This window comes from Rana temporaria, chromosome 2, assembly GCF_905171775.1.
Source record: "Rana temporaria chromosome 2, aRanTem1.1, whole genome shotgun sequence".
In the NCBI taxonomy this organism is placed as follows: domain Eukaryota; kingdom Metazoa; phylum Chordata; class Amphibia; order Anura; family Ranidae; genus Rana; species Rana temporaria.
In genome coordinates, this window is record NC_053490.1 from 376,419,877 (window position 1) to 376,447,707 (window position 27,831).

Genomic DNA, 27,831 nt, shown 5'->3' on the forward strand with positions numbered 1-27,831 from the left:
GTTCACTAACACACCATAAATACCGTAGGTGCAGTTATCGGGCATCACCATTGAAATTAATGGAGGCTGTTGACAAGTGTCGATGCCTTGTGAAAGCAACAGGCTGCTTTATTATTAACATGACATAACACAACACTACCACTCCAGTGTGAACAGCACTGCATGGTACAATTGTAATGTTCATGGCATGTGTTGACAGGCAGTTATGAGGCTTTAGAAACGCTGAATAAACGCTGCATAAACACAGGGTATTAACATGTGTGAATGAGCCCTTACATTTAATCCAGCTATGGATTAGTTAAAATATAATTAAATTTATTTTAAATACAGCTAGGCTAAGTTTCTCTATTCTGTCTTTAGATTATTATTCTGTTGTTCAGATTAAGACTGAAAAAAGCTAGACTTATCGGGCAAATCTTTTTCTGCTGAGGAAGAAATGATATGATAGTTACAGGATCTGAATCCAATAGAAAATATTTAGGATGTGGTAGTAGTGGAAAGTCACAGCATTAATATGGTGCTGACAAATGTTCAGAAATGGCAAGATACAGTTATGTCAACATGGGCCAGAATCTCAAAGGAATGTTTACTGAATGTGGAATCCCAGCCATGAAGAACTGAGTCTGTTTTGAGAGAAAAGTGAGGCCATAATTACCTTCACAGTATGAGTGTGCATACTACAAAGGTAAATACTGGAGTTTGTTACACCCCCCCCCCCCATTGTTAATGAGGACTCTGTTCCTTGAAGAGATAGAAAGGCCTACAAAGGCTGAGACAGTGGTAATGGTGGATGATTTTAACTACCTGTAAAATTAACTACTAGAGTTTATAGAAGCCCCAAATAGAAATGATGCTCTGCTGGACCTAGCAATCTTAAACTATGTGGAGCCTAATACAAAAGAACATCTGGGTAGCAGTGACCATAATATGATTTCATTTCAATTAAAGTGTTTTGTTAAGGTACATTTTTTTTTTATAGTTCCCTCTGATATATAACACTAAGCTCTTCAGTGCATGTAATTTATAAAAAATATGCAGTATAATAGCTTACTTTAGAGTGCCGTTCGGCGCCCAGCCGACTGTCCACTGGTCTCCTCTCCCGATCTGATAGCTGCAGAGGGAGGTGTTGGGAAACCCTCCACTGATGTTAGCCAGGACGAGGAGAGGAGAAGACTGGCGGGCAGTCACGTGAGTGCTAACGGCACTCTGAAGTAAGCTATTATACAGCATATCTTTATAAATGACATTCACTGGGGAGCTTGGTGTTATATATCAGAGGGAACTATAAGGGGAAAAAAGTTATTTTTTTAGCAGAAGGGGAGGATCGGGGAGCTAACAGGCAGGGAGGGGAGGAGGACAGAGAAGACACGGACACAGGAGAGCAAGGCTGTGGATGACGGAGGCACGTACTGTGACCATGGTGTCACAGTTCAGCAGCCCTGATAAAGCATGGTCAGCGTACAGGGGGAGGGAAGAAACTGGCAGGATCATCCAGGTATTTCAGGTGATGCAATGGGCCAAATTACACAGCACAAGGACTGTGCTGTATAACATGCTTTAAGGGAACAGGATACAAAAAATCTTTTTGAGGGGGTTAACAAACGCTTTAAGTTGTAAACAAAACACACATTTTGGAAAGATAAAAACATCTAATTTTAAGAGAACAGATTTTTTTTCGTTTTAGACAGAGTAGAGATGGAGTAGAACACCTGTCCGTTTTTATTAAAGTTTATGAAAGTAAATTTTGGGTTGTCCCCAGAAAAGTAATAGAGGAGAAATCTTCCTATGGGGCCACTAGTTCCAAGAAAATACCTTAATTTCCAGGGATTTCCTCTCACTTCCTGTTTGTCAATGGGACAGAAAGTGATGGGAAATCTCTGCAATGGGGCACATATGGTGAGAAAAAATCTGACAAGGGTTATCACCCTCCCTTGTTCCACCCAAAATAAAAAAAAATCAGTTTTGCCTATAGTTCTACTGTAAACTTATCCATAAGAAAAGGCTTCTGTATAGTAAGAGCTGTGCAAATGTGGAATAGACTGCCTCTGAAGCTACTTCTAGCCAGCTAAGTTAATTGTTTTAAAAAGAATTAGAGGCATTTCTAAATGCACAGAATATAACTGGATATTAACATTTATAAGTAAGAACACCAGAGATTGTTGATCCAGAGGATAGCTGGTTGCCTTAGGAATTTAGGAAGAAACTTTGTTTCCCTTGTTGGAGCAAACATTTTTTGATTGAGTGTATATAAAATTAAAAGAACCCTTTTATTTAAAAAAAAAAGTAGCAAAATGTTAACTGAGGACTTTAAACTTTTTGTATTACCTTTTGCTGTAAGATAAAGATATATGCAGATATCTTTTGTGGAAGTGCTGTACAGTGGCATCGCTAGGGGGCTGCAGACCACACCTGGGTGACAACCGCCAGAGGGGTGCCACCTGTCGGCAGGGGCACTGCCACCACACCAGTGGCACTGATCCACATCTCTCACAGGCTGTCCCAGCTGTCTCACACAGCAGAGCCGACTAGAGCCGCCTCCCCCTTCTCAGCTGTTTACATCTACACAGACCGGAGGAGGGACACCCGCTCTGAGCTATGGTCTGTACTAAGTTTATTATGTTGTAGAGGAGGGAGACAACATGACTGGGAAGGGGGGGACAAGTTAAAAAAGATGTAGTGATTGTGGACGGGGGGATTAGGAGGATATGTGCTGGGGGGGGCGCAATTTAGGAGTGGAGAGGGCTTGTGCTAGTGGGAAGATGTGGAGGGGCAGAGATGTCATCGGGGCGCTTTGGGAGGGAAATGGACCTATGCTAGAAGTGGGGGTTGGATTTGAAATCTGACCCTCCACAAGACCATACCCCTCTCACCTCCCAAAGTGTCCACAGCACATGTCTGATCCCCCCACCTCTGTACTAGCACAAGTTATCTCCTCTCCTAAATTGTCCCCCCAGCACATAACAGACCCCCCACCTCCATACTAGCACAGGTGGAGGTTGGGGGTCTGGACTGAGGGATGAGTGTCTATACTCAGTGGAGAGGGGGGGGGGTCTGTACTAAGGGGGGGTCTATTTTTAGTGGATATGGGGGTCTGTACTGAGAGGGGTTCTATACTTGGTGCGGGTGGGGGTAACACCATGTTTTACCGTACCAGGTGACACCAACCCTTGTGACACCATTGGTACTATAAATAATACTTAAGATAAGAGTACTTTATTGTCATTGCAACAAGTCTCAATGAAATGTATTTATATAACTAAAGAAATATTTATAAATATTAAATATAAATATGCAAGTACAGAGATTGTCTAGACTCTAGAGTAATAACTGTAAATGGACACTGGAGCACTTTTTACAATTTGGCACTGCGTTACTTTAACTGACAATTGCGTGGTCATGCAATGCTGTACCCAAACGAAATGTGCGTTCTTTTTTTTCTCACAAATAAAGCTTTCTTTTGGTGGTATTTGATCACCTCTGCGGTTTTTATTTTTTGTGCTATAAACAAAAAAAAGAGCGAACATTTTGAAAAAAAAAATGCTATGGGCCAGATCCACATAGCGCGGCACATTTTTATGTCCGGCGTAGCGTATCTCAGATACACTATGCCGCCGTAACTTACAGCGTATTTTCCGTATCCACATAGAATTTGCGCCGTAAGTTATGGCGACGTAGTGTAAATGTGTCGGCGTAAGGGCACGCAATTGAAATCACTAAGTTGTGGGCGTGTTTTATGTTAATACGTCTTGACCCCCGAGTGTGCATGCTCCAAATTAACCCGCAACAAGCCAATGCTTTTGACGTGAACGTAATTCTACATAAAGCCCTATTCGCGAACGTTTTCCGCAAACGACGTCCACGACGGAAAATTCGACGCTGGCCCGACGTCCATACTTAACATTGCGTACGCCTCATAGAGCCGGGGTAACGTTACGCCGAAAAAAGCCTTACGTAAACAAATGCGCCGGGCGGATATACGTTTGTGGATTGGCGTATCTAGCCAATTTGCATACTCAACGTGGAAATCGACGGAAGCGCCACCTAGCGGCCAGTGTAAATATGCACCTTAGATCCGACGGCGTACTAAGACGTACGCCAGTCGGATCTAGCCCAGCTTCAGGCGTATCTTGTTTTGTGGATACAAAACAAAGATACGCCGGAGCAACCTAGTAGTTACGCGGCGTATCAATAGATACGCCAGCGTAACTGCTTCGTGGATCTGGCCCTATATTTTTAACTTTTGCTATAATAAATATACCCAAAAATGTTTTTAAAAATCAAATTTCTTCATCAGTTTAGGCCAATATGTATTCTTCTACATATTTTTGGTAAACAAATTGCAATAAGCGTATATTGATTAGTATGCGCAAAAGTTATAGCATCTACAAACTATGGGAAAGATTTATTGCATTATTATGGGTTTTGATTATTTATTTATTTTTTACTAGTAATGGAGGTGCCTTGTAAGATTTTTAGCGGTACTGCAGCGGACAGATCGGACACTTTTGACACATTTTTGAGACCATTGACATTTATAGAGCAATCAGTGTTATAAAAATGCACTGATAACTGTATAAATGTCACTGGCAGGGAAGGGGTTAACACAAGGGGTTAAGTGTGTGTCCCCTCACTGTGTTCTAGCTGTGTGGGGAGGGGAGTAACTAGGATAGATGACAGATCGCTGTTTCTCCACACGATCTGTCTCCTCTCCTCTGACAGCACAGGGATTTATGTGTTTACAAATACGGCTTTGCCCAGGAGAGCCACCAGATGGCGTGCGAGCACCGCTGGAGGCACGTGCCCCTGTGCTGGCACTCGTGCATGCGATCACGCCAGCCAGGCGCATCGGTTCCCTGTTGTGCAGCCAGGGGGTCTTGCACGGCCTCTGGTGGCTCTCCTGGGCAAAACCGTTTCATCCAGGAGAGCCATTCTGCCGCTGTATTGTGTGAGCCAGTCAGGAACGAGTTAACGTGGCTCTATAAATACTACATCATCGAATGTGTTTTCCAAATGCACACAGTGTTAGATATCTAAATTTGACTTGGTATCATCCTCCTGCATTCTCTAGAACAGAGCCTATACAGGAGGAGGGAGAGGCAGCACAAGGTGTCAGTTAGGTGTGCTGCAGTTTAAGAAGCATGCTGATAAGAGGTGAGAGCAGAGTGACAGAGATAAGCTTATCGGTGTGGTAGCTTTTCTTTTACTGTTAAGCCATAGAGTTGTGTTTGGTAGGAGGCCTGTAAGTAAAAGGGAAAAATCTGTATCAGCCTCTGTTTTGTGTGGCAAAACTGTGAAAATCACAGGACTGTATGGACAAAAATACAAATCGTTTGGCAGGTAAAACCGATTCCATCTGTGTTTTTAGAAAGTCTCATGGCATAGGCTGTCTGTGTTTCTTTTATTCCCAACCCCAGTGTGCACATTTCTTTATCAGGACAGAAGTACTGAGAGCAGTATGGTTAGTCCAAGTCATTTTCTTTAACTGATGCCGCGTACACACGATCATTTTTCGGCATGAAAAAAAAAAACTACGTTTTTCAGCATGTATAAAAAATGACGTTTTTCCAACTTCATCATTAAAACGACGTTGCCCACACACCATCGTTTTTTTAAAAATGCTCTAGCAAAGCGCAGTGACGTACAACACGTACGGCAGCACTATAAAGGGGAAGTTCCATGCGGATGACGCCACCCTTGGGGCTGCTTTAGCTGATTCCGTGTTGGTAAAAGACGGTTCGCGCTTTTCTGTCTGTTACAGCATGATGAATGTGCTTACTCCATTATGAACGATAGTTTTACCAGAACGATCGCTCCTGTCTCATAACTTGCTTCTGAGCATGCATGGGTTTTTAACATCGTTTTAGCCCACACACGATCATTTTTTACAACCCCGAAAAACGACATAGTTTAAAACGTTGTTAAAAAATGCAGCATGTTCGAATTTTTTTTTTTATGTCGTTTTTCAGAACTCGAAAAGTGATGTGAAGCCCACACACGATCATTTTAAATGACATTTTTTAAAAACAACGTTTTTTTTCATGCCAAAAAATGATCGTGTGTACGCGGCATGACTGTTAATATCTGCAGGATTTTTAGCTTACTGTAGTTATATAAATATATTCTTGCAATACTTTGTAAAAAAAAAAAAACTGTTTAAAGCTGTCTTGACCAACTTCATCAAATTAATTATACACTGAATCCCCTGGTCAGAATCCAAAATTCAGTTGTTCTCTTGTAATATCACTTACATACAATTGTTCTTGTTTGTTTTTCCTCTCTTTAGGAAAAAAAAAAAAAAAACATGAAAGGTTTGAGGAGAAATTCACATTAGATTTCAGGACATGGCTCTACTGCCATTATCCTGTGTACAGAAGCATGTTTAAGTGTGAGTTGTCAGTCTTGGAAGCCCTTTGGGTGTCGCTGAGCATTTTTGGTTTCTGTGCTGGAAGGGTATTATGCAGGAAGGCAAAATAAACAATTACACCAGCTCTCAGAGCACACAAACACACCACGAGAAGCCAATTGCACTGTGGGTAAAATTACTCCAAAATTGTGTGTAATGAGTAGGAAAAGATTAAAGAAAGCTCTGGCTATGCTGAAAATTGACATTAGCAGAGGGAGGAAAAAAAAAACCTCTTTACTACTCGGCCTGGGAGGTCTAATTCAGGCAAGGAACAAAAAAACATATCTAGATTGTGTTCAGAGAGTTTCTCCAATGACTTGTCTTCGGCCAGAAGTCTATTCCATATAATGTAAAATTAAATTATAAAAATCAAGTGAATATTTAGATGAAAGGACCATTTGGAAGCAGTTTATTTAGACGAAGTGCCAATGACCCACAACAGTAAGACGTCAAGCGTGAAATTTACTAGAAATTAGCAGTGGGGCCCCAGACTCTGCATGACTTGTCTGAAAGGATGTAAATTCATGTGAAATTAACCCATAGGCAGCAGCTCTTTAGAATTCCATATGAGTACAGTACTGCCGATCATACTGTGCTAGCGTAGCAATGTTAACTGTATAGAGCAGATAAAACCTCACTTAGGGTTTCCAAAAATTCATTAGAGTATTTCTTAAAGAAGACCCCCCACTCAGCCACTCATGACTGAATGATCAGTAAGCTTATTTAATATTAGGTTTGGTTTGCTTGATGTATCTTTGTCCTAAAATGTGAGATCCAATAGTATCAGGACTGAAAGATTTAAAACCAGTGCCCAGCTCAAGTATTGATCTGCACCCACTGAATCCACCTGTGCCCACTGTTGGATCGCAGCTTGCAATGGCCGTTGATGACTAAAGTACACGTAGAAACCTCCATATCACATGATGGATTTTGGGGTTATAGTAGACTGTAAACTGACCATTTAGTCAATACGCTCCTTGTTGAACCTAGGGAAGTAGCTGTTCTTATAGTTTAATAATTACTGTATTAATTGGTGTATAACACTCACTTTTTCACCCTGCAAATCGGTTGCAAATAGTGTGTGCGTGTTATACGCTGATACTGCAATTTGAGCAGCCTCGGAGAGAACGGGGAGTGGGGTGGGAAGGCCGCCGTCAGATTACATACAGCGAGAATCTCCTGTTTATTCAGCGGCCGCTGTAATGGGAAGTCCTGTCTCCTGGGCCGGCATTGGACCAGTGTTCTGTCTATCATAGAAGCCGGTCCAGGAGGCGGGACTTTGAATTAAAGAGGCCGCCGAGTAAACAGGAGATTTCTCGCTGTATGTAATCTGACGTCGCTCATCCCGCCCCCCCCCTTGCTGAGATGGGCATTGATCAGGCTGCATTAATGGCAATGGGGAGGCTGCAGATGGGCATTGATCAAGCTGCATTGATGGGCAATTGTGAGGCTACAGATGGGCGTTGATCAAGCTGCATTGATGGGCACTGACCCTTATTTTACTTCAAAGTTTTTTATTTAAAATTTCATTTTTTTTTCCTTGAAACTTCCCTCCTAAAATAAAGGTGCGTGTTATACGCCTGTGCGTGTTATATGCCGATACGGTACTTTAGTTTAGGGTTTTCTACTTTTATTTTTAATTTACAGACCATCATTCTTGGGAGTTTACAGAAAGGGCTATGAAAAAAATCCAAAAACGATTCAACAGGTATAAGTTACTTAATTAGATTGAAAAAAGACACAAGTCCATCCAGTTCAACCATAAAAATAAATAAATAAAAAATAATATCAAGCAATTCCATATACCCAATTCTTTACACCCATAAGGCTTCTGCATGAGTAATAATAAAACATGTGTGACTTTCTTTTATCTTTAGACATGTATGATCAAGTACTCAAGTTTGGAGCCTACATTGTGGATGGCTTGCGTGAGTACCGCCAGCCTGTGTTGGTATACATTCCTCCTCAAGCTGAACTGAGAGGTGGATCATGGGTAGTGATAGATTCTACTATCAATCCAAGGCACATGGAGATGTATGCTGACAAAGAGAGCAGGTAACCTATCTATAACATTTTATATCACCTTGAAAATGTTTGGTAATATAGATATTAAAATTGTAAGATAAAATTTACCAGTCCATTTATAAAATAATTGCTTTTCAGTTTGCCACACTTTTGCCCTGTTTTTATTTATTTTTTCCCATTCTCTAAAAGTTTGAAATTCAAATTTGTAATGTGGAATGGAAAGAATGTAAAATATAGACAGATTGTCAAAAAAATCAATATTGGGGGGAAAAAAAAATCGAAAGAAATATACTCAATTTTAAATGGTCTATCTTTAGCTTCTGTCTGTTGAAAATAATTTATTACCTCTGGTTTCAGGTGGCATCAATTATCATGGAAATGGCAGTAGACAGTCTTTTGGAAAAGTTACCTGCAGAATAAATTCACTTAATTTCTCTTTAGTCAAAATATGGCCAAAATGGGCAAAGAAATTGCTCAGGTGTATAAATAAGCAAGACTTTCAGAAGATATATTTCCTGTAAAAGAGAAAAAAAATTGCATTTTTGAGTTTTGTAAATAAGCCACTATAATACAGAATGAACAGTTTGCCTTAAAGGATGGTGATGGTTTTACATATACATGCATACATGCATGCCACATAATAATGAGTATCCATCATATTTTATAAACGTTTGTGTCTTATCATGAGGTATACAGATTTCTAATTGTAAGAGTCGGTTCACACAGCAGCGGCACGACTTTGGGGGCGACTCTGCAAGTCGTCCTGAGGACAACTTCAGAGGCGATTTGCAAAACGACTTCTGTATAGAAGTCAATGCAGGTTGCCCCGAGCCGCCCCCGAAGTCGTACAGGAAAATTTTTCTAAGTCTGAGCGACTTGCGTCGCTCCTATTAGAACGGTTCCATTGCATTGAATGGGACGCGACACGTCAGGCGGCTGAGCCGCCTGTCGTGTCGCCCCAGTGTGAACCAGGTCTTAGAGCTTGTGTTTGTGTTACAATATTTTTACCTGATTTTCAAAATGAAATGTATAAAAATCTTGCTCACCTTGTTCACTTTTAACCACACCCACAAAATCCCGAAAAATCAATATGGCTCAGCAAAGTGTAGAAAAGCTGATCTGAAAGACAGTTGCTGTGACTGACTCATGTGGCATCAGTTTGGAGTTCCACCTGCTCTCAATCAAGAGTGCATAACTCTAACTCTATAGTGCAGGGGGTCAGGAATGCATAACGCACAGAGCACAGGGGTCAGGCTAGCATAATGTACTGAGTGCAGGGATGATGAGTAAGTAATCGTGCCTTCCACCCCCTATGACAAAGCAACTTTCCGCACAAGTGTTTTGTCTTGGGCCCTGATGCTGTTACTGCCTGCATTTTTTTTTTATATGTATGAATTGTGCAGGCTTCAGTTCCTGACCACTAATGATGAGCTCCGACGTGTTCGCACAGCCCACGTGCAGAACATGCCAGGAAGTCGGCGCTGCGCTAATCACAGGCAGTGAGACATTGTCCTGATGCACGGCTGCAGAGATCGGGAAATGTCTCACTGCCTGTGATTAGCGCAGCGCAGTGCCGACTTCCTGGCGGGCTCTGCACGTGGGCTGTGCGAACATGCCGGAGCTCATCCTTACTGACCACTCATTGCATGTCAGACCTGTAGCACAGAGCCAACATAGGTGCCCTCCTTTGTTATATGCTATAGGTTGGCGGGCCAACTGCATAATTCATATACAAAAAAAGTTGGACTCAAGGCACTCACCAGTAGATGTGAAGTAGGTGCCTGGTGCTAGCAACACCCATGGAAGGACTACATCAGACAAACGTAAATTATTGGCAACCATATGTTGCCCTGTGTCACTTTTATGTATGTTTCATTACTGTGTTGAGGTAAACATGTGTTGTGGTAACTTGTGCGTTACCGCAGACTATTTGTTTGAAGGAGTCTTAAGCGTAGAATGACCAAGGATGATAACCTCTCTCAGGTTATTTATTGCTGTTTGTCTGTGTTAGGAAGATCTCCTCACTTCCTGTGTGGTCACCAAGGCTGGAAGTGAGGTAAAATCTCTCCAGCTGGGACATGGGCGGTAAAAAAAAACCTGACCGTGGTTCTTTTCCATTTTAACCAAAATACAGAAGTAGCTTTGGCTGAAGCTGAGTCCTGAAGAAATGTGGGTAAAACTAGACGGTACAAGAAGCAGTTACCCTGTTCCTTGTAACCCCCAAGCTATCGGCATCACATGCAGATACATATATCACAAAGTTAGTTGTAAAGAAAATTTGCTGCTGCAAATCATGAAAACATGCTTGCTGAAACTTATAAATATTTGTGAAATATTCTTTTAACTTTGGATGTGTTTGCAGAGGTGGTGTCCTGGAACCTGAAGGAACTGTTGAAATAAAATTTAGAAGAAAGGATTTGGTAAAGACAATGCGGAGAGTCGATCCAATTTACATTCAGCTGGCAGAGAGATTAGGTAGGTGTTATATATTTTAAAATTAGGGCAATTAAAGCAACCCTTTCCTTTACTAATGTTTACTGAACATGATGCCAAATATAAACTATCGACCACAGATTGGTAAACTCTGCTTATGTCTATCCCTGGAAACTCAGTTACCCCTCTACTCATTGGGCATTGCTGTATTGCATATTGCACAGCATAGGGAGTGTGATGGTCGGTTGTCAATCTCTATTTTCACAGCACCTTTTCCCCTGTGACTGTTAGCAATCGCTGCTCGGCAGGGTAAGAGACAATGGTCATTATCCAGAGGGGAACAGATAGAGATGGATATTTGTGCTTGGCTGTTTACTTTGACAAAAAGTTTAAAATGTGTTGATCTATAACAGCGCTAATTATTCAGAACATATTAAAGAAAAGAAGTAGTGCACTTGAAAGAGCTGTTGGAGTGGATTATGTACTTAAGCATAGAGGGCCAGATTCATAGAATAGATACGACAGCGTATCTCCTGATACACCGTCGTATCTCTTGTCGTATCTATGCGGCTGATTCATAGAATCAGTTCCGCATAGATAGCCCTAAGATCCGACAGGTGTAATTGACTTACACCGTCGGATCTTAGGATGCAGTACCTCGGCCGCCGCTAGGTGGAGTTTGCGTCGTTTTCCAGCGTCGGGTATGCAAATTAGCAGTTACGGCGATCCACAAAGGTTTTCGCGTTCGTTACGTCGGCGCAAGTCTTTTTTTCCCGTCGCAAAGTTAGGTGTAAAATTACTCCACCATATTAAAGTATGGCCGTCGTTCCCGCGTCAATTTTGAATTTTTTTTTTTTCGACGTAAGTACGTTACGCACCTCACGATTCACAAACACGTTGCGCCGCCGTAATTTCGCGCAAAGCACGTCGGGAAAATTGCGAACGGAGCATGCGCAGAACGTCCGGCGCGGGAGCGTGCCTAATTTAAATGGTACACGCCCCATTTGAATTGGGCGGGCTTGCGCCGGACGTGTTTACAATACACCGCAAGTTTAAAGGTAAGTGCTTTGTTGATCAGGCACTTACACTAAAAACTTGCGGCGGTGTAACGTAAACGGGTTAGGTTGCGCCGCCGCAATTGTACGAGAATCTGGCCCATAGTTCTATTAATAATAAAAAAAAAGGTTCACTTCAAAAAAGACTTATGCCGCGTACACACCGATCGGAAATTCCCGACGGAATGTTGGCTCAAACTTGTGTTGCATACACACGGTCACACAAAATTACGACCATCAAGAACGCGTGACGTACAACACTACGACGAGCCAAGACGAGCCAAAAAGTTCAATGCTTCCGAGCATGCGTGTTTTTTTGCACGCCGGAATTGCATACAGACAAGAACTTTTCCCGTCGAAAAATTTGAGAACCAGCTCTAAAATTTTTGCCATCGGAAATTCCGACAGAAAAAGTCAGATGGGGCCTACACACGGTCGGAATTTCCGACCGAAAGCTCACATCGAACTTTTCTTGTCAGAAATTACGATTGTGTGTACGCAGCATTACTTTTTTGTGCATTTCAACAAAAGGTCCCACCTCACCCTCCCATGCAGTCCTGTTTATTTACCTCCAGTCAGCCGATCCCTGGGTCCTTTATACTGAGGGTGCTGCTGGACCAGGAACTACTTGTCTGTTCCTGAAGCTGCTATACTGTGTGTGTCTGATACTTACATTAGTCTTTTATAAAAAGCCCATCTACTTGTAGACTGAGACTAATCGAAAAGAGGAACATATTGGCAACAAGAACAAGCTCATCCATCTAATGCTTTTTCCCAGAATCATTCCAGGGAGTACAATCCATGTACTCTTTCACTTAGTGAACACAGTCCCAACTTAAAGCAGCACTATACCAAAAGATAAAATCTCTACAGCCGAGGCTCAAAGGATAACGCATTTCAACCATACGAGTCTTTGTCAAGTCCATCAAGAGAAGGAACATTTGGATTACAGGTGCACTGGCCAATATGATGTACACCAACATTGGTATGGTATTGAGTTCACTCAAGGACAGAGGTAGCTGAACAGCAGAGGATTAGTTGGTTAAAGCAAATAAAGACAGGAAAAAACAGAAAGAATTTAAGAAGAAATGGGTGGACAAAGAAAGAAAGGGAAAAAGATACCCTACAGCAGAGTGTTCATCAGACTGCAAGAGGATTCACATCCACAGCCATCAAGCACATTTTGCAGCTACTACAGGAATGTTATCTAGTTGACAAATTCCCTAAAAATAATTGTCATCTTCCATAATTTCTGTTTAATGCTGCGTACACACGATAGGTTAGTCTGATGAAAACGGTCTGATGGACCGTTTTCATCAGACCAAACCGATTGTGTGTGGGCCCCATTGGTTATTTATCCATAGGTTAAAAAAATAGGAACTTGTTTTAAAATTATCTGATGGATAAAAAACCTATAGAATAAAACGATCGTCTGTGGGTACGTCCATCGGTTAAAAATCCACGCATGCTCAGAATCAAGTCGACGCATGCTTGGAAGCATTGAACTTCATTTTTTTCAGCACGTCGTTGTGTTTTACGTCACCGCGTTCTAACACGATTGTTTTTTTAACTGATGGTGTGTAGGCACGACTGATCATCAGTCAGCTTCATCGGATAACTGATGAAAAATCCATCAGACCGTTTTCATCAGACTAACCTATCGTGTGTACAGGGCATTACACTTTCATAAGACTAAGAAAGCTAACCCCCTCTTTCCCCAGAGCACGAATCTGGCCTTTTGGTTGTATACAACCCTGGATTTGTGTTTAAAAGAATATTTTCTGATAATTGGAAGTCAATTCTTTAAATCTAATTAAACTTTTAAAAGGTTGTAGAACATGCCTGACATATGTGCGGACATTAATTAATATTAATATTAATGTTAATATTCCCAACATAAAATTGTATACTTCTTGTCACTTTTGTTCCAGGCAACAGATATTGGTATTACTGTTTTTCAGGCACCAGTGTTGAATGTTAATATCAAATGTCTATATATATTTTTTTTCATGCTCTAGATTTTGAAAAACATCTTTACTTTCCTTGAACTTTAGATTACCTATAGTATGTTTTCTCACTGCCTACTTATATTTTTGCAGTTTACCTCCTTGTTGTATCTATTAATATATTTAAGTTTGAAGATGTCAAAAAATGGTCAGAGATTTAGGGTGAAGTCATCTGTATTTGTATGATGGAAGAAAAGATTTAACGTATGCCAGAGATAGACCTCTTCTATAGGTGATCAGAAATGCTTACCAATTCATCTGTTATCCTACATTGTTCGGCTACTTATTCAGTACAGTTGAATGAAGGTACAATTGTAGAATACAGGGTAATGCCTTTTTTTTTTCAGATTTTTCTTTCTGGCCAATTTAAAATTTGTCAAAGTTGGACTTCTTCTGGATCGCTGCCCTTTGATATTTCACGCACTCCATTTGCCACAAACAAGCCGTGGGGTCGTGGTTCATGCTGACTTCAGCAGAAATGGGGAGAGCTCCATTTATCATAAGCTGCCTGCTGAATTTCTGTCATTAGCCAGGGGTTCACTGCCTCCTTTAACCCCTCAGACTCTATTACCCTAGCAGATTATCTTTATGAAAGTCACCGTGTGAGGCTTTATATCTCTTATATTTATTGTTTATCTGCTAGGTATTTTATGTGTTGCAGGGTAGGGGTAGGAAAAGACAAAAAAAAATATTTACAGACTTTTTCTGTATCGATAAGTTTTTATTGCATTTTAAACACGATGCAGATTTGTACAAAAGTACAAAGTCATAAATTGCAAATGTGCAATATAAGTGGTGAAATTCTTAGAAATGTGCAATTTCGAGCATGTGCATGGTACATTCTGTTATGGTATGTTACAATACAATATTACTGAGTTACTATTCTGCAGTATAGAATTACTGCTTGACAGAAGTGAATATATTTTAGGAATGGAATTTCTCACATTTTAGCTACTAAGGTGGACTGGAATAGAAATGACAAAGTGAATGTTTTGCTCGTATGTTTCGAATGCATTTTTATAGAACAGTAGTGCAGTCATTTTTAACTTTTTGGCTGAACATATGAGAATAAGAAAGAATAAAGAAATCTAAGATTTGTCTGCCTTACACTTCTTTTTATAGAACATCAAATCAGGACTGCCACTTATCTTTCATGAGTATTATTTTATATGATCATGCTTTATTCTCTGTAACAAAGGCCACAGTCTTATAAAAGAAAGCACAGGCCTTTAATGCAGACAGTACAAAACCCATCCTTTTTTACAGTCATTGAAACAATCACTGGGAGAAGGTATTCTATGTTCTCCTGGCCCCTGGCTGTCTATTGATTGACAGATATCTCCCTAAGCACAAAAGTCAGGGAGATATATGCTCTCCTTACATGATTGCTTCTATTCCAGAACTCCTCATGATACTATCCACGATGCTGCTCCATAGCAGAAAAAAGGATGGGACCAACTCACAGTCAACTAACAGATTGACAAATTCCCTGCACTCTCTTCACTGTGTCTGGTTTCAATCTTTGTTGTGAAATATTAACACTTGGCTTGGATAGTACCTTTTTTGGCTAAACAGAACAGTAACAAATATAGTTGTATCAGGCAGGTCTGGTATATATAGGGCCAGTCATAGAGGAGTATTGGCACACCTTTAAATGTATAGGTGGTGCCCTCTAGAACAAATGAGATAATAGACAGTAAAAGGAGTTGGGGAAACCCCACTATTGTTCTATGCAGGGGACAAACCGGAGTCTCTCCTCAAATATCTTTATTAACAATCAGTATACGAAAATCATGTGCATACAGGTTAGTGACACAACAAGAATTAAAACTGACAACGTTGTCATTAAAACACCCCTGGAGTCTCATCCACACCCACACTGACCAATGAGTTAACAGACAAGCTGTATTACCATGTAATGATTAATGCTAAGGGTCAGAAGTGAGTTCCTGGGAAAATACTCTGTAATTGCTTGTTTAGTTACCCAATAATGACAGTTCAAATGGTCTAATATATGGAATCACCAAGTGCACGGAGTGGAGACAATAGTATCAGTCAGAGCAGCAGGCTGGTGGTGACCAGCAGAAATGGCAGCATGAAGTCTATATGTAGTCTAGTAGTGGAAATGAACTACAGCCTGAATGATGTCTGAGCATGCATAAAAAATTGTGCGGAGCCAGCTTAAATATGACACGCTCGTATCAACTACCATATAGGTTACAGACACAGTCCGGTTAATGATTGTGACAACTAGCCATGTGCAGCAAATCCCCATGGGAGACACTCAAGTCAAATAGTCTGTCCCCACAGAGGGTACTCATGGTCACCAGTATAGCTGGATGCCATGGTCAAGGGCTTGTCAGGGTTCACTTTAAAAGTGTACTTCCGACAGATTTCTCTGTTGGTCAGGGTACGCTGGTGCTCAATAGGTGTCACTCAATGGCTGGCATGACGCTGCTCTGATGGTTGGAATGGTTGTCTCAGTGCAGAACCGAAAAATGGATGGACTATTAGTTAGCAAGGGATGGTCATCCTCATGGTGCAAATGAGACCGTGGGTGTGTGTGTGTGGGGGTTTCACTCTTACACGTAGAATGACACAGCATAGCTTGGTCTTGGGGTCCCTGTATTCAGGATATCCTGTGACATCATCAAGACCAAGACACTCCTAGCTCATAACCCTTTAGTGGGTCAGTAAATGAAATAAATTGCATCTTAGTAAAAACGCAACAGATTTAAATGTCACAAGTATATTTTAACAGAGCCAAATGGATAAAGAACTCTCTATAACTCAGATCAAAAACATGTTTTTTTGCCCAAAATTATGGCAGTAAGACAGCAGGAACACAAAAAATCAAAAGCAGTCGTGGATTGGTCAGAAGGGGACTAATTTCAGGTGTACCAAAAGTACCACAGGTACCCATAGATATCATGAGGACAGAAAAACCTGTAGATGTAATTCTATGTTTAATCCTTTAGGGGTTAACGTTCCCGGCTGGAAAATCCACTCCTTTTCCCTTTGGAGGAGTATTGTGTTATAATCTCCCTTCCTGCTGGACAGCTTTAAGGCATAAAACCCTTTAATCTTAAAACCTTGAGATTGCCCATTGTGGAACTGTGCGAAGTGCTGTGCGATCACTGTCTCTTCATCACCTCCCTGTATGCTTGACAAGTGACACTAATTGGATGGATGCAGAAGCCACACTAGGCAACATTCTTAAACTATGGTGGCTCATTTGTGAGGGAAACTTTATTGTTAGAAATAATCAGTGCCTGGCCACCTTGAGTGACCTTTCCACCTAATTAATAATTTTTTGTGCTACTGGCCTAGTGGCTTTGAGGGAGATGATTTTTTTATTATTATTATTACAAACTTGTATGGATACTTTGGCTTGCATCACAACTTGTAATGTTGTACTGTACATTTAGACTACCATGGTCTAGTGGTAATGGCCTAGTAATGTATGTCTACCAAGGAAATAGCATGTCTACCATCACTTCCCCAGTGATTAATTTTTCTTTTTTGCATATATCCTGCTAATTGTTTTCTGCTTGCTTTTCTATGTTCTTTCAGCTTTCATGTGTTAAAATTTTACATTTTAGGAACTCCAGAACTGAGTCCTGCTGATTGCAAGGAGTTGGAGAACAAACTTAAAGAGAGAGAAGAATTTCTGATTCCTATATACCATCAAGTTGCAGTGCAGTTTGCAGACCTACATGATACACCAGGCAGAATGCAGGAAAAGGGGGTTATCACGGTAAGCATCAAGTGTAATTATATTGGATATTATAGCCATAACATTAGTCTTCATTGTTGAATTACTTAACAATGATTTATAATTTTCTAAATGCAGGATGTTCTGGAGTGGAAGACGTCAAGGACATTTTTCTACTGGAGGCTCAGAAGGCTCCTTTTAGAAGATGTAGCAAAAAAGAAAATCCATGCAGCAAATCCTGAACTAACTGATGGCCAACTCCAGGCTATGCTTAGACGATGGTTCGTAGAAGTGGAGGGAACTGTCAAGGTAATGCCAACATACTGAACTGACATATCTTTCTGAATAGGGAATTTACTAGCTGATCTTGCATTTGCAGAAATGTTTTAAGGGATATTCATACGTTATTTATGAAGGGCCCTGATATCTTCCACGGTATTTCAGTACATTCCCCTAAATGAAAAAGTCCAGCAACCCTAACTTAGTTTTATCTGGCCATATTGGGTGGAAGCCCATTCATTTACCAGTATGTTTTTTTGGGCTGTAAAGTAAAGTTGGAGCTTCCAGAAAAAAAAAACATACAAATAAACCATACAACAAATGTCCCTGGTAAGAAATTGCATAACTTAATCTGTATATCAGGACAAAATTGAGAAGAAAATAAAAGAAAACCATTTAGTACGTTTCTGCAATATGTGCAGATTTCCCAATAATTTATGTAGATCCTGGGGATCTGTAGGAAATCGAGGGAGGTTTCAGAGTATATTTGGGTAATGTGTAGTACCCCACCTTAGGCAAATAACACCTCAGAAAAGAAATAGTGAAGCAAAATATGAACAATGGAAAACCGTTGCTTAGACCAGTTGTGCATTTTCTGGTGAAGGACTACTGTCAGTTTCTCTGAACAGAGAACCGGAGCTCTAGCAGACCGTAAAACTGGCTACTTCAGGCTTATGGTACAGAGTTGACCGGGCCAAAGTAACAAAGTGCCCTGGTCTATTTTTGAAGCAACGGTGATTTATAAAAGCAAATTCAGCAGTGTCATCCACGATGAATCAACAGCTTTGTCCTCCTGTCAGGATAGTCATGGTTGAGACTTTTTTTTCTCCTTAAAACTCACCTATCTAAACTGCTCCATAGTCTCCAGTTGCTAAAGATATTTTATATGGGTGTTTTTTTTTTACGAGCATAGAAATTGTTTATTTAAATAATCAATATAATTATACAAAAATACCATTTGCCAAAATCGTATTTTTTATTTGGGTGTAAAGTGATGCATCGCGACTTTCCTGCACTTCTCAAATGATACTAGGTCTCCTATTTTTCTCCTATCTGCACTTGGCAGTCCTATAGAGCCTGTCATTATGCATGGTTCCAATATGACAGAGGACATCAATGTAGCTTTTAAACATTGGCATATACACCTTTACCTTATTGTAAAAGATCTAGTTGTTCAGTGTCAAACCCAACTTTTGTGTGTTTGGCATATAGAAGACTTATGTCCAGCATTTTGGTCAATTGACATCTCAGATTATATAATTTAATTCTAATTAGCAGTGAGATTTGTTTACACCTTGTATGTGTCATAAATATCTTCACATTCAATTAAAATGAAAGGAATGTTATTCTGCCACAATAAATGGCATGTCTGTTAGCGCCTTTACTTTGAGGATCTGCATTTTTTCTTTAATAAATCACCTTATGTGACTAGGTATTGTATGTGTACAACCCCCATTTATTCCTGCTCATACACCTTGCTCCTCAAATGTAAAGAAAATCTTCCTGTTAAATGAAAGCCACAATGGTCAATCTCAAACTAGCTGCTAGGCTTTTGCATCTATCAATGATAGATGTGGCTGAAAAGAGGAGGTGTGGGGGGGGGGGGGGGTGGCAGACATGGCTGAGAGGGAATACATGAGCATTTATAGGCAATGCTTGCATGTGTTTAGGAGCTTGTGCCTTGTAAGCTAATACATTACACCAATCAAGGCAAGTTATCTTAAGCTACAATTAATCTGCTCCCTGGCATATGTTGATAGGAAAGCATCATGCTGTTTCTTAATTAAAAGCAAACGGATTAAAAATGATTAATAACAGTATTAAATATTCACCCAAACTAAAAGCTTTGGGATTCCTAGTTAAATCTTGTTTTGTGCAGAATTTTTGCAGCAAGCATATTTTTCCAAATATTTCTCTTTGTTTTTTTACAATCTGCTCATTCTAACTACTTTAACATAAGATTTATATTTTTGCATTATTGCATGCTCTGTTACCACACAGATAAGGGGAGATTCCCGTTTTTTTGGTATTGAAGTATTTACCCATTTATCTATTTTCATGACATTCAGTGATAATGCATATTTTTAACTTTACATGAATAATTTACAATAAATCTAAATCTTCAATAACATGCTGTTTCTACACAAAAAAAAAAATCTTTCATCATTGATACTGAATGTTGACCTGGATCTGGGTAAATAGGCCTTTCAGGACAATATGACTAAAGCATTATTTGCATCTAAAAAACTCACCCCCTGGCCTCTTTATCATTAATTAAATAGTTTCATTTACTTTTAATGAATATTTGAAATAACGCCCGACAATGGTGTTTGTGTGTGTGTGTGTGTGTGTGTGTGTGTGTGTGTGTGTGTGTGTGTATATATATATAAATTAGGGCTGTTACTGATCAAAAAATGTTCTGTTAGATTAATCGTTTTTTTTTTTAATCGATTAATCGACTAATTTCGATTAATTATAACGCACATACAGATCCAACTACTTTTAGCTGATCACCTTGCAGACTGATTCCCAGTGCAGCTACCAACCACTGGAAAAATGGATAGAAGGATACAAAAAACACACAAAGGCAGCGCTCTATGGGAATAGCTTTACAACTTTTATAGTCTTCAAGTAGGTAACCAAATAAATATTGCACTGGAAATAAAATCATAAAACTGTAAACATGGTGCGAGTAATACCAAACGGTACCAAAAGCAGTCCTAAAAACATGTAGCTAAGTATGATACTGGTATAAAAATGTGTACAACGATACCACTGCTGAAACCAGATGAGGAGAGGTTAACATCAGTCTGTCGGCATGTAGATGTCCCATAAAGGGAACTATCAGAACTCCCAGTGGATGGTTGTAGAATCCCAGGTTGATAGAGGGAAGTGATAGAGGGAAGTGTAACAGCCCTTGCATGTGGCAGATAGTAAGGTCAGACATGCAGATATGAAGGCACAGCAAAGGAGCCCTTCAAATGGACACGGCAAGCCCCACCGGTGTCCGTGACGTTACTGGATCTCCGACGGAACTCCCTGAAGGCCCAGAAGCCGGCGGAGAGGTGAGTACCAATCAAAAGAATTTTAAATCGAAAAAGATTTTGATCGATCAAAAAAATTAAAGATTAATCGATTAATTAAAAGTTAATTTGCACAGCCCTAATATATATTGTAAAGTTCAGGAAACCAGCTAGATCACAGGACACAGGCTTTTAAATCAAAACAAATAGCTTCACAGCATCAAAAATAAAAGAAATAACAGTCTCACCGACTTGTAGAGCTCAGAACTGCTATCACAGTTAAACAGTCCTTGCAGGTGAGTTCCCCAGCTAGCAGGCTTCCAGGCAGGACACTGCCAAGTGCTTTCACAGCTTTCCACAGCTTTCACAGCTTTTCCTTGTCCACCATTCACCATGCACAGTCTCCACTATACTCCTTCACACCCACCTACAACTTCCTGTCTTGCTTTAAGCCACTTCCTTGGACAGGTGCGTTAACCCTTCCTGTTGCCTTAAAGGGACCACAGTCCAAACAGGGGAAATATAGCATCCTTCCAGGACCCAGCCATGGCGTCCTGTACATATCCCCCCCCCTGTGCCCCAACACCAAGGAGGTGGAGGCAACAGTGGAGCTCACACAATGGACTCGGGAGAGGGCATCTGCATTTTGATGCAGTCTCCCGGGCCTATGCTCCACTACAAATTTAAATTCCTGGAGCAGGAACCAACGAGTAATCCTGGCATTAGTCCCTTTACCTTGCCTCATCCATGTTAAAGGGGCATGATCAGAAATCAGCCTAAACTTCCTCCCCAAGAGGTAATATCTGAGGGACTCCAGAGCCCACTTAATGGCCAGACACTCTCTTTTAATTATAGCATAGTTTTTCTCCGCTGGTGTCAACTTCCTACTGAGGAAGACTACTGGGTGCTCCTCACCATGAACAACCTGTGACAACACAGCTCCCAATCCTACATCGGAAGCATCAGTTTGGGCAATGAACTCTTTTGAAAAATTGGGTGCTATCAGGACAGGGTGTTGGCACAGTGCTGACTTGAGCTCCAAAAAAGCCTTTTCAGCATCTGCATTCCACTCCACCATGACCGATTTCTGACCCTTAGTCAGATCGGTCAATGGAGCCGCCAATGTGGCAAAGTTGGGTACGAATCTACTGTAGTATCCCACCATGCCCAGGAATGCACGTACCTGCTTTTTTGTGAGGGGGCGGGGCCAATTCTTTATAGGCTCTACCTTGCTGTCCTGAGGTTGCACCACCCCTCTACCCACGATATAGCCCAGATATTGTACCTCCTCCATTCCCAAAGCACATTTTTCAGGGTTTTCTGTAAACTCCTCCTTCCAAAGAGAGTCCAGTACTGCCTGGACTTTGGGCAAGTGTGATTCCCAATCTCTGCTAAAAACGACTATGTCGTCCAAGTACACCTCATTAAGTTTCCTGAAATCATTGCAGAATCACAGAGTCCTGTTGGGCTTTGGTACCAACACAATCGGGCTCGACCACTCACTCTGCGATTCTTCAATGATCCCCAGGTCTAGCATCTTCTTCACTTCCTCTGAAACGGCCTTTCTTTGAGCCTCTGGGATGCGATAGGGCAGGACAAAAACTTTGACTCCAGGTTCTGTGATAATATCATGCTCTATGACACTAGTTAGCCCTGGCAAGTCTGAAAACTTTTCTTTATTTCTCTGCAAGAACTCCTTAGCCTGCTGACTTTGGATTTTAGATAGGGTACTTGCTACTTGGACACTCTCCACCCCAACCTGCGGTTAAGTCTTGCACTAGCCAGGGAGGTCACCGGTTCCCTGTCTGTCCAGGGCTTTAACAAGTTGACATGATGTATCTGATACGGTTTCCTCTTGCCTGACTGGTGAACCCTAGAATTTACCTCTCCCACTTTTTCCACAACTTCAAAGGGACCTTGCCATCTGGCCAAGAATTTACTTTCCACAGTGGGAATTAGCACCACTTGGAAGCGCCTTATTTTAGCAGCCATGTTATAGACCCATCGTTGAGCCTCCTGGGCCTTTTGCAAATGCCAGGACATATTCCAGGACACTCTTATGCTGAACAGGTTCACTTTCCCATTCCTCTTTAATAAAGTTAAGTAGTCTGCGAGGTCTCCGCCCATATACCAACTCAAAGGGAGAAAACCCTGTGGAGGCCTGGGGCACTTCCCGGATAGCAAACAGGAGAGCTGGTAACAGGCAGTCCCAATCTTTCCCATCCCTTTGTACCACTTTCTTGAGCATAGACTTAAGGGTCTTATTAAAGCGTTCCACCAACCCGTCCGTTTGGGGATGGTAGACGGATGTGCGCAGCTGTTTAATCCGCAACAGCTTGCACACATCGGCCATAACCCTCGACATAAACGGGGTGCCCTGGTCTGTGAGTATTTCCTTGGGGAAATCCGTCCGTGTAAACAACTGGAATAATTCCCGGGCAATGGCCTTTGAGGAGGTATTCCGCAGGGGTAGTGCCTCAGGATATCAGGTGGCATAGTCAAGAATCACCAATATGTAGGAGTGACCTCAAGCTGACTTTACCAAGGGACCCACTATATCCATGGCTATCCCCTCGAACGGTACCTCAATTATGGGCAGAGGGACCAAAGGGCTCCAAAAGTGAGTCACCGGAGCAGTCAACTGACAGGTGGGACAGAAGGTACAGTATTTCTTTACCTCTGCTTTCAGACCTGGCCAGTAAAACTGGTCGGTGATCCGTGCCTCTGTCTTCTCAACTCCCAGGTGTCCCCCTAACACATCGTCATGGTCCAGAACCTTTCGTCTATATTGTTGGGGTACCAACAATTGTTCTACCACATTTTCTCTCTCTTTGGTAACCCGATACAGCAATTCATTATATATTGCAAAGTGTGGCCACCTCTCATTCGCACCTGGCTCTTGGAGAACCCCATTTACTACTACAACTTGTTCCCGTGCACGGGCCAAAGTGGGGTCCTGCATCTGAGCAGTACCAAATGTCCCCTGGGGAACACCCAAATCTGGCAGGGCAGGGTTAGAGGCCACTTCATCATCCTCTTCCCCCAGAATTACCTGAAGTGGGAAGGCTCCTCCCCCTTAGTGTTTTGGTAGGTCTGTGGACCACATATCTTGACATTTTCAACAGTATCAACACTACTTTCATCACCATTAACCTAATCATTAGCATTTTCCTCATCTGGATCCACATTAAGAACATTTGGCAGTTCAGGGTATTCCTCTCAGCAGCAGGAACAGGGGGGCTAGTTTCTCCCCAGTCTCTGAACCGTTCTCCTTGTTCCCACAGTTTTGTAAACAATGGACAGTCTCGTCCTATTATAACATCATGTACCAAGTTCTTTACCACCCCCACCTCTTGAGTACCAGTGCCACATGCTGAGGAGATAGACACCCTGATGAGAGGGTACTCTCTAGTGTCCCCATGAATGCACACCCCCCGTAAAGTTTTGCTTACCGGACCGATCTTCCCAATTACTCTAGGATGAACAAGGGTTACCATGCTTCTAGAGTCCAACAAAGCCCGGGCAGGGAGGTGGTTCACTTGGACTTCATACTCAAATTTTTCCTCACCCAGGTCGAGATGTGTGGTGCATACTTTATGGGCATAGAAAGACCCCCTCCAAAGAACCCCGCATTCCATGGGCTCCTCTTGCAGTGGGCAGTGTGCCCAGGTATGACCCCAGGAATGACATCGCCAACATTGTACATCCCCTCCTCTCCGAACAGGAACAGAACACTGAGGAGGTACCGGGAGTGACTCTTGGCCTTCCGGGGTGTTTGTTCCAGGGCTCCTTGGAACATCCTTTCGAAGGGCAGCAGTTGGTCAAACAGGCCGTGGCAGACTGGGCCCTATGCGCTTGGTAGGTCCGAGCAGGTCCTCCTCCACCACCATCTCAACAAGGAGGTTTGCTGTTTTGGGGTCTCCATGGCTGACCCACCGTTGAAGGTCATTTGGCAGGGACCTCAGGTATCGGTCCAGCACGACCCGCTCCACGATTTGGGGGCCAAACAACACCTCAGGCTGCAGCCATTGTTTTACTAGTTGCACCACGTCATGCATTTGAGACCAGGGGGGTCGATCTGGACGATATTTCCATTGGTGTACACGTTGGGCCCGAACAGCCGTAGTCACCCCCAGACGAGCCAGAATTTCTGCCTTTAGCTTTTGATAATCTTTAGCATCATCTGGTGGCAGGTCGAAGTAGGCTTTTTGAGGATCTCCGGTGAGAAAAGGAGCAATGAGGCCAGCCCACTGGTCCTGAGGCCACCCTTCTCTCTCTGCCGTCCTCTCAAATGTAGCAAGAAATGCCTCTACATCATCGCTCTGGGACAATTTCTGCAGAAAATGGCTTGCCCTCACAGTCACCTGGTTGCCAGGGGCAACAGGCACTTGTTCCCGAACCTGAGACAGCTGCTGCACTGCTTCCTTTAAAGCAGTCACCTGAGTCTGCATAACCCCTTGCTGGGTCGCTTGCTCGGCTGCCAACTGGACCACCAACAGGCGAGTATTTTCTTGCTACAGAGCCAGCGCCTCTTTGTGGTAAGTTTGTTGTGCCTCCAGCTGGGTTGCTAAGCGCTTAATAAAAGTGCTATGTATCTAAGTTGATATAATTAATTGCAGAAAGCTGAATAGCAAGGCATTGTCTTTGAAATGGGTTGCTAAGCGCCGATTAGCTTCCTCATGGCGAGTCTGCGCTTGCATGTTAGCCAGGGTCAGCTGTTTAATTGGCTCCTCCATTGCTTCAGCTTTCAACATTTGCGCAGCTTTAACCCAGGACATAAATCCAATGTCTCTTTAAATGTCAAGTCCAATGCAAAAAAGTAAAAATAAAAACTTTCTTCCACCTTTGAATGTTCCATGTTTGGTGCTCTCTTGCAAAGTCCGAACGAGCAGTTCTGTGGCGTTCAAGGAGACAAGGTTTTTGAAGACGTTTTTTGTTTTTGAAGCCCTTCAGTCTCAGATGCCGTCTGATGGTTATGGGGCTGCAGTCAGCACCAGTAAGGGCCTTAATTTGGGTCGAGGATTGTCCAGTGTCTTGATTAAAGACCCTGCTTATGCAGTTCAGCAACCCGACCACGTTCAAAAAGGGAGAGTTTTGTTGCCTTTGCCATCACAACGTGTGACTACCTGACCGACAATGACAATGAATCCACATCTTTGCACAGATTTGGCCTTTTAAAGGCATGTGGTCCTAAACTTTTGATCCGCTGAAAAACAGCCTGTTTCACTTTATTCGTTGTTTTCATTAAATTGAATGCTCAAAAATGTTCTTGTCTCACTCTCATTTCTTCTTGTTGCATGTTGAAGCTCTACTTGGAACCTTGTTAGGATCTAACAATCTAAAATATTTTGCCATTTTTCAAGTGGTCTTAAACTTTTGATCAGGACTGTGTGTGTGTGTGTGTGTATATATATATATATATATATATATATATATATATATATATATATATATATATATATATATATATATATTGTAACAGTAGGAGCTACTGTGACGGTAAAATGGACCCAGGGTATGCACACTTGAGATGTGCAAAAACTACAGAACATAGCTGTGGACTGGAGAAGACTGCTTTTGCAGCTTTCTCCAGGTTTTGGTAATCCAGGCTATGTTCATTACCAGCAGGGTGTGTGCTCAGGTGAGCACAGCCCTATATAATGAGTGTGTGGGAAGATCTCATGGCTCCCAGTTGGAGACAGCTCCTGGAAGAGACAGGAGGTCTCCAGGAATCAGAGAGGCTGTAGGAGACAGCCAGAACGGTGACTGCAAGAGGCAGAGCTGAAGGGAAGCGGTCTATGTTGAGGAGTCCGCTGGTCTGGGCAACCAGGATAAAGAGCAGAGGTACTGCTACAGAGAGCCAGAGGTGGACTAGCATTTTCTATTGTATATTTGATGGAGAAGAACCCCTGCGTGGGAAAACGTTTGTTTGGACTTATTTTTGCCTTTTTAATAAAAATGGGCTACCATGCCCTTAACCATAGTTCCTGGCTGCAGTGAATCGCTGAAAAAACGCCCATACCACGAGAGCTAATAACCCCCAACCTTACAAGTGGTGGATTCATGCGGGCACAAGACGGTGGCATCCGGGTCCTTGCTCCACAGTGAGTTCACGTCAGGAACTGTTGGCTGTGTGTGGAAGTGCAGCCAGGCAAAAGGCATTGCAGGTTATGTACCTGTGAAAGGACAATCTTGGCAGAACTGGAGATCTCTGCAAAAGTAAGTTCATCTGTTATATGAACTGTGTTTGTGTGCTTGAGACAGCACAATCTGTGTGCAGCTGAGTAAAGCTTGCATGAAGTGAAAAGCAACTTGCTTTAAAGTGACAGTGCTTCATTTTTGCTGGACGGTGCAAAAGTTTGGTGGAGTGACTGCAAAGATGATGCAGGGGTTTGAGCCTGCCGGAGAGTACTGCAGACTGTTTTTTGCTAAACTAACGCCAGTTAAAGGGGAAGTGCATGTGGTTGCCCCTGGTAACGCTAGTACAAGCAGGCCAGCTGTTAATGTGCAAAGTCCTAAGGTGGAAAGAGGATGCAGTTGGGGAAGCCCTGCTAAGGCTATGAAGCAAGAGCGCTGTTTGCGGTGCAGTGAGTGGGGGCATGTTGTCTCCAAGTGCCCTTTGTCTCAGTCTCCAAGACAAGGTGACATGGCCAAACAAAGGTCTGCGACAATGTTTGGAAAACCTAATTTGAGTGCCAGGAGTGTCCAAAAGTCGCATACAAAGTTCGAGAGGTATGTGGTTGCCCGTAGCAACGGTGGAGATATCAAGTCTGCAAACCACGTGAGAAACGAATTGCCGACAAAGGATCGTGGCAAGTTGAAAGCAACAATGTTTCAAGGATCGCAAAGTCGATGCGTTTGGGAGAGTCAGCAAAGTACAGCTGGAAGAGTG

General features: G+C 42.1%; 1 protein-coding gene across 3 annotated transcripts in view; it reads left to right on the forward strand.

Moving 5' to 3' along the window:
• Positions 1-27,831, forward strand: part of ACACA (acetyl-CoA carboxylase alpha) — a 510,335-nt gene that overhangs the window by 431,941 nt on the left and 50,563 nt on the right. For all 3 annotated transcript variants that reach the window (XM_040337823.1, XM_040337822.1, XM_040337824.1), the window contains 4 exons: positions 8,281-8,458; positions 10,791-10,903; positions 17,525-17,679; positions 17,776-17,946. In XM_040337823.1, coding sequence (XP_040193757.1) covers positions 8,281-8,458; positions 10,791-10,903; positions 17,525-17,679; positions 17,776-17,946 — 617 coding nt within the window. The remainder of the gene's footprint in view (positions 1-8,280; positions 8,459-10,790; positions 10,904-17,524; positions 17,680-17,775; positions 17,947-27,831) is intronic.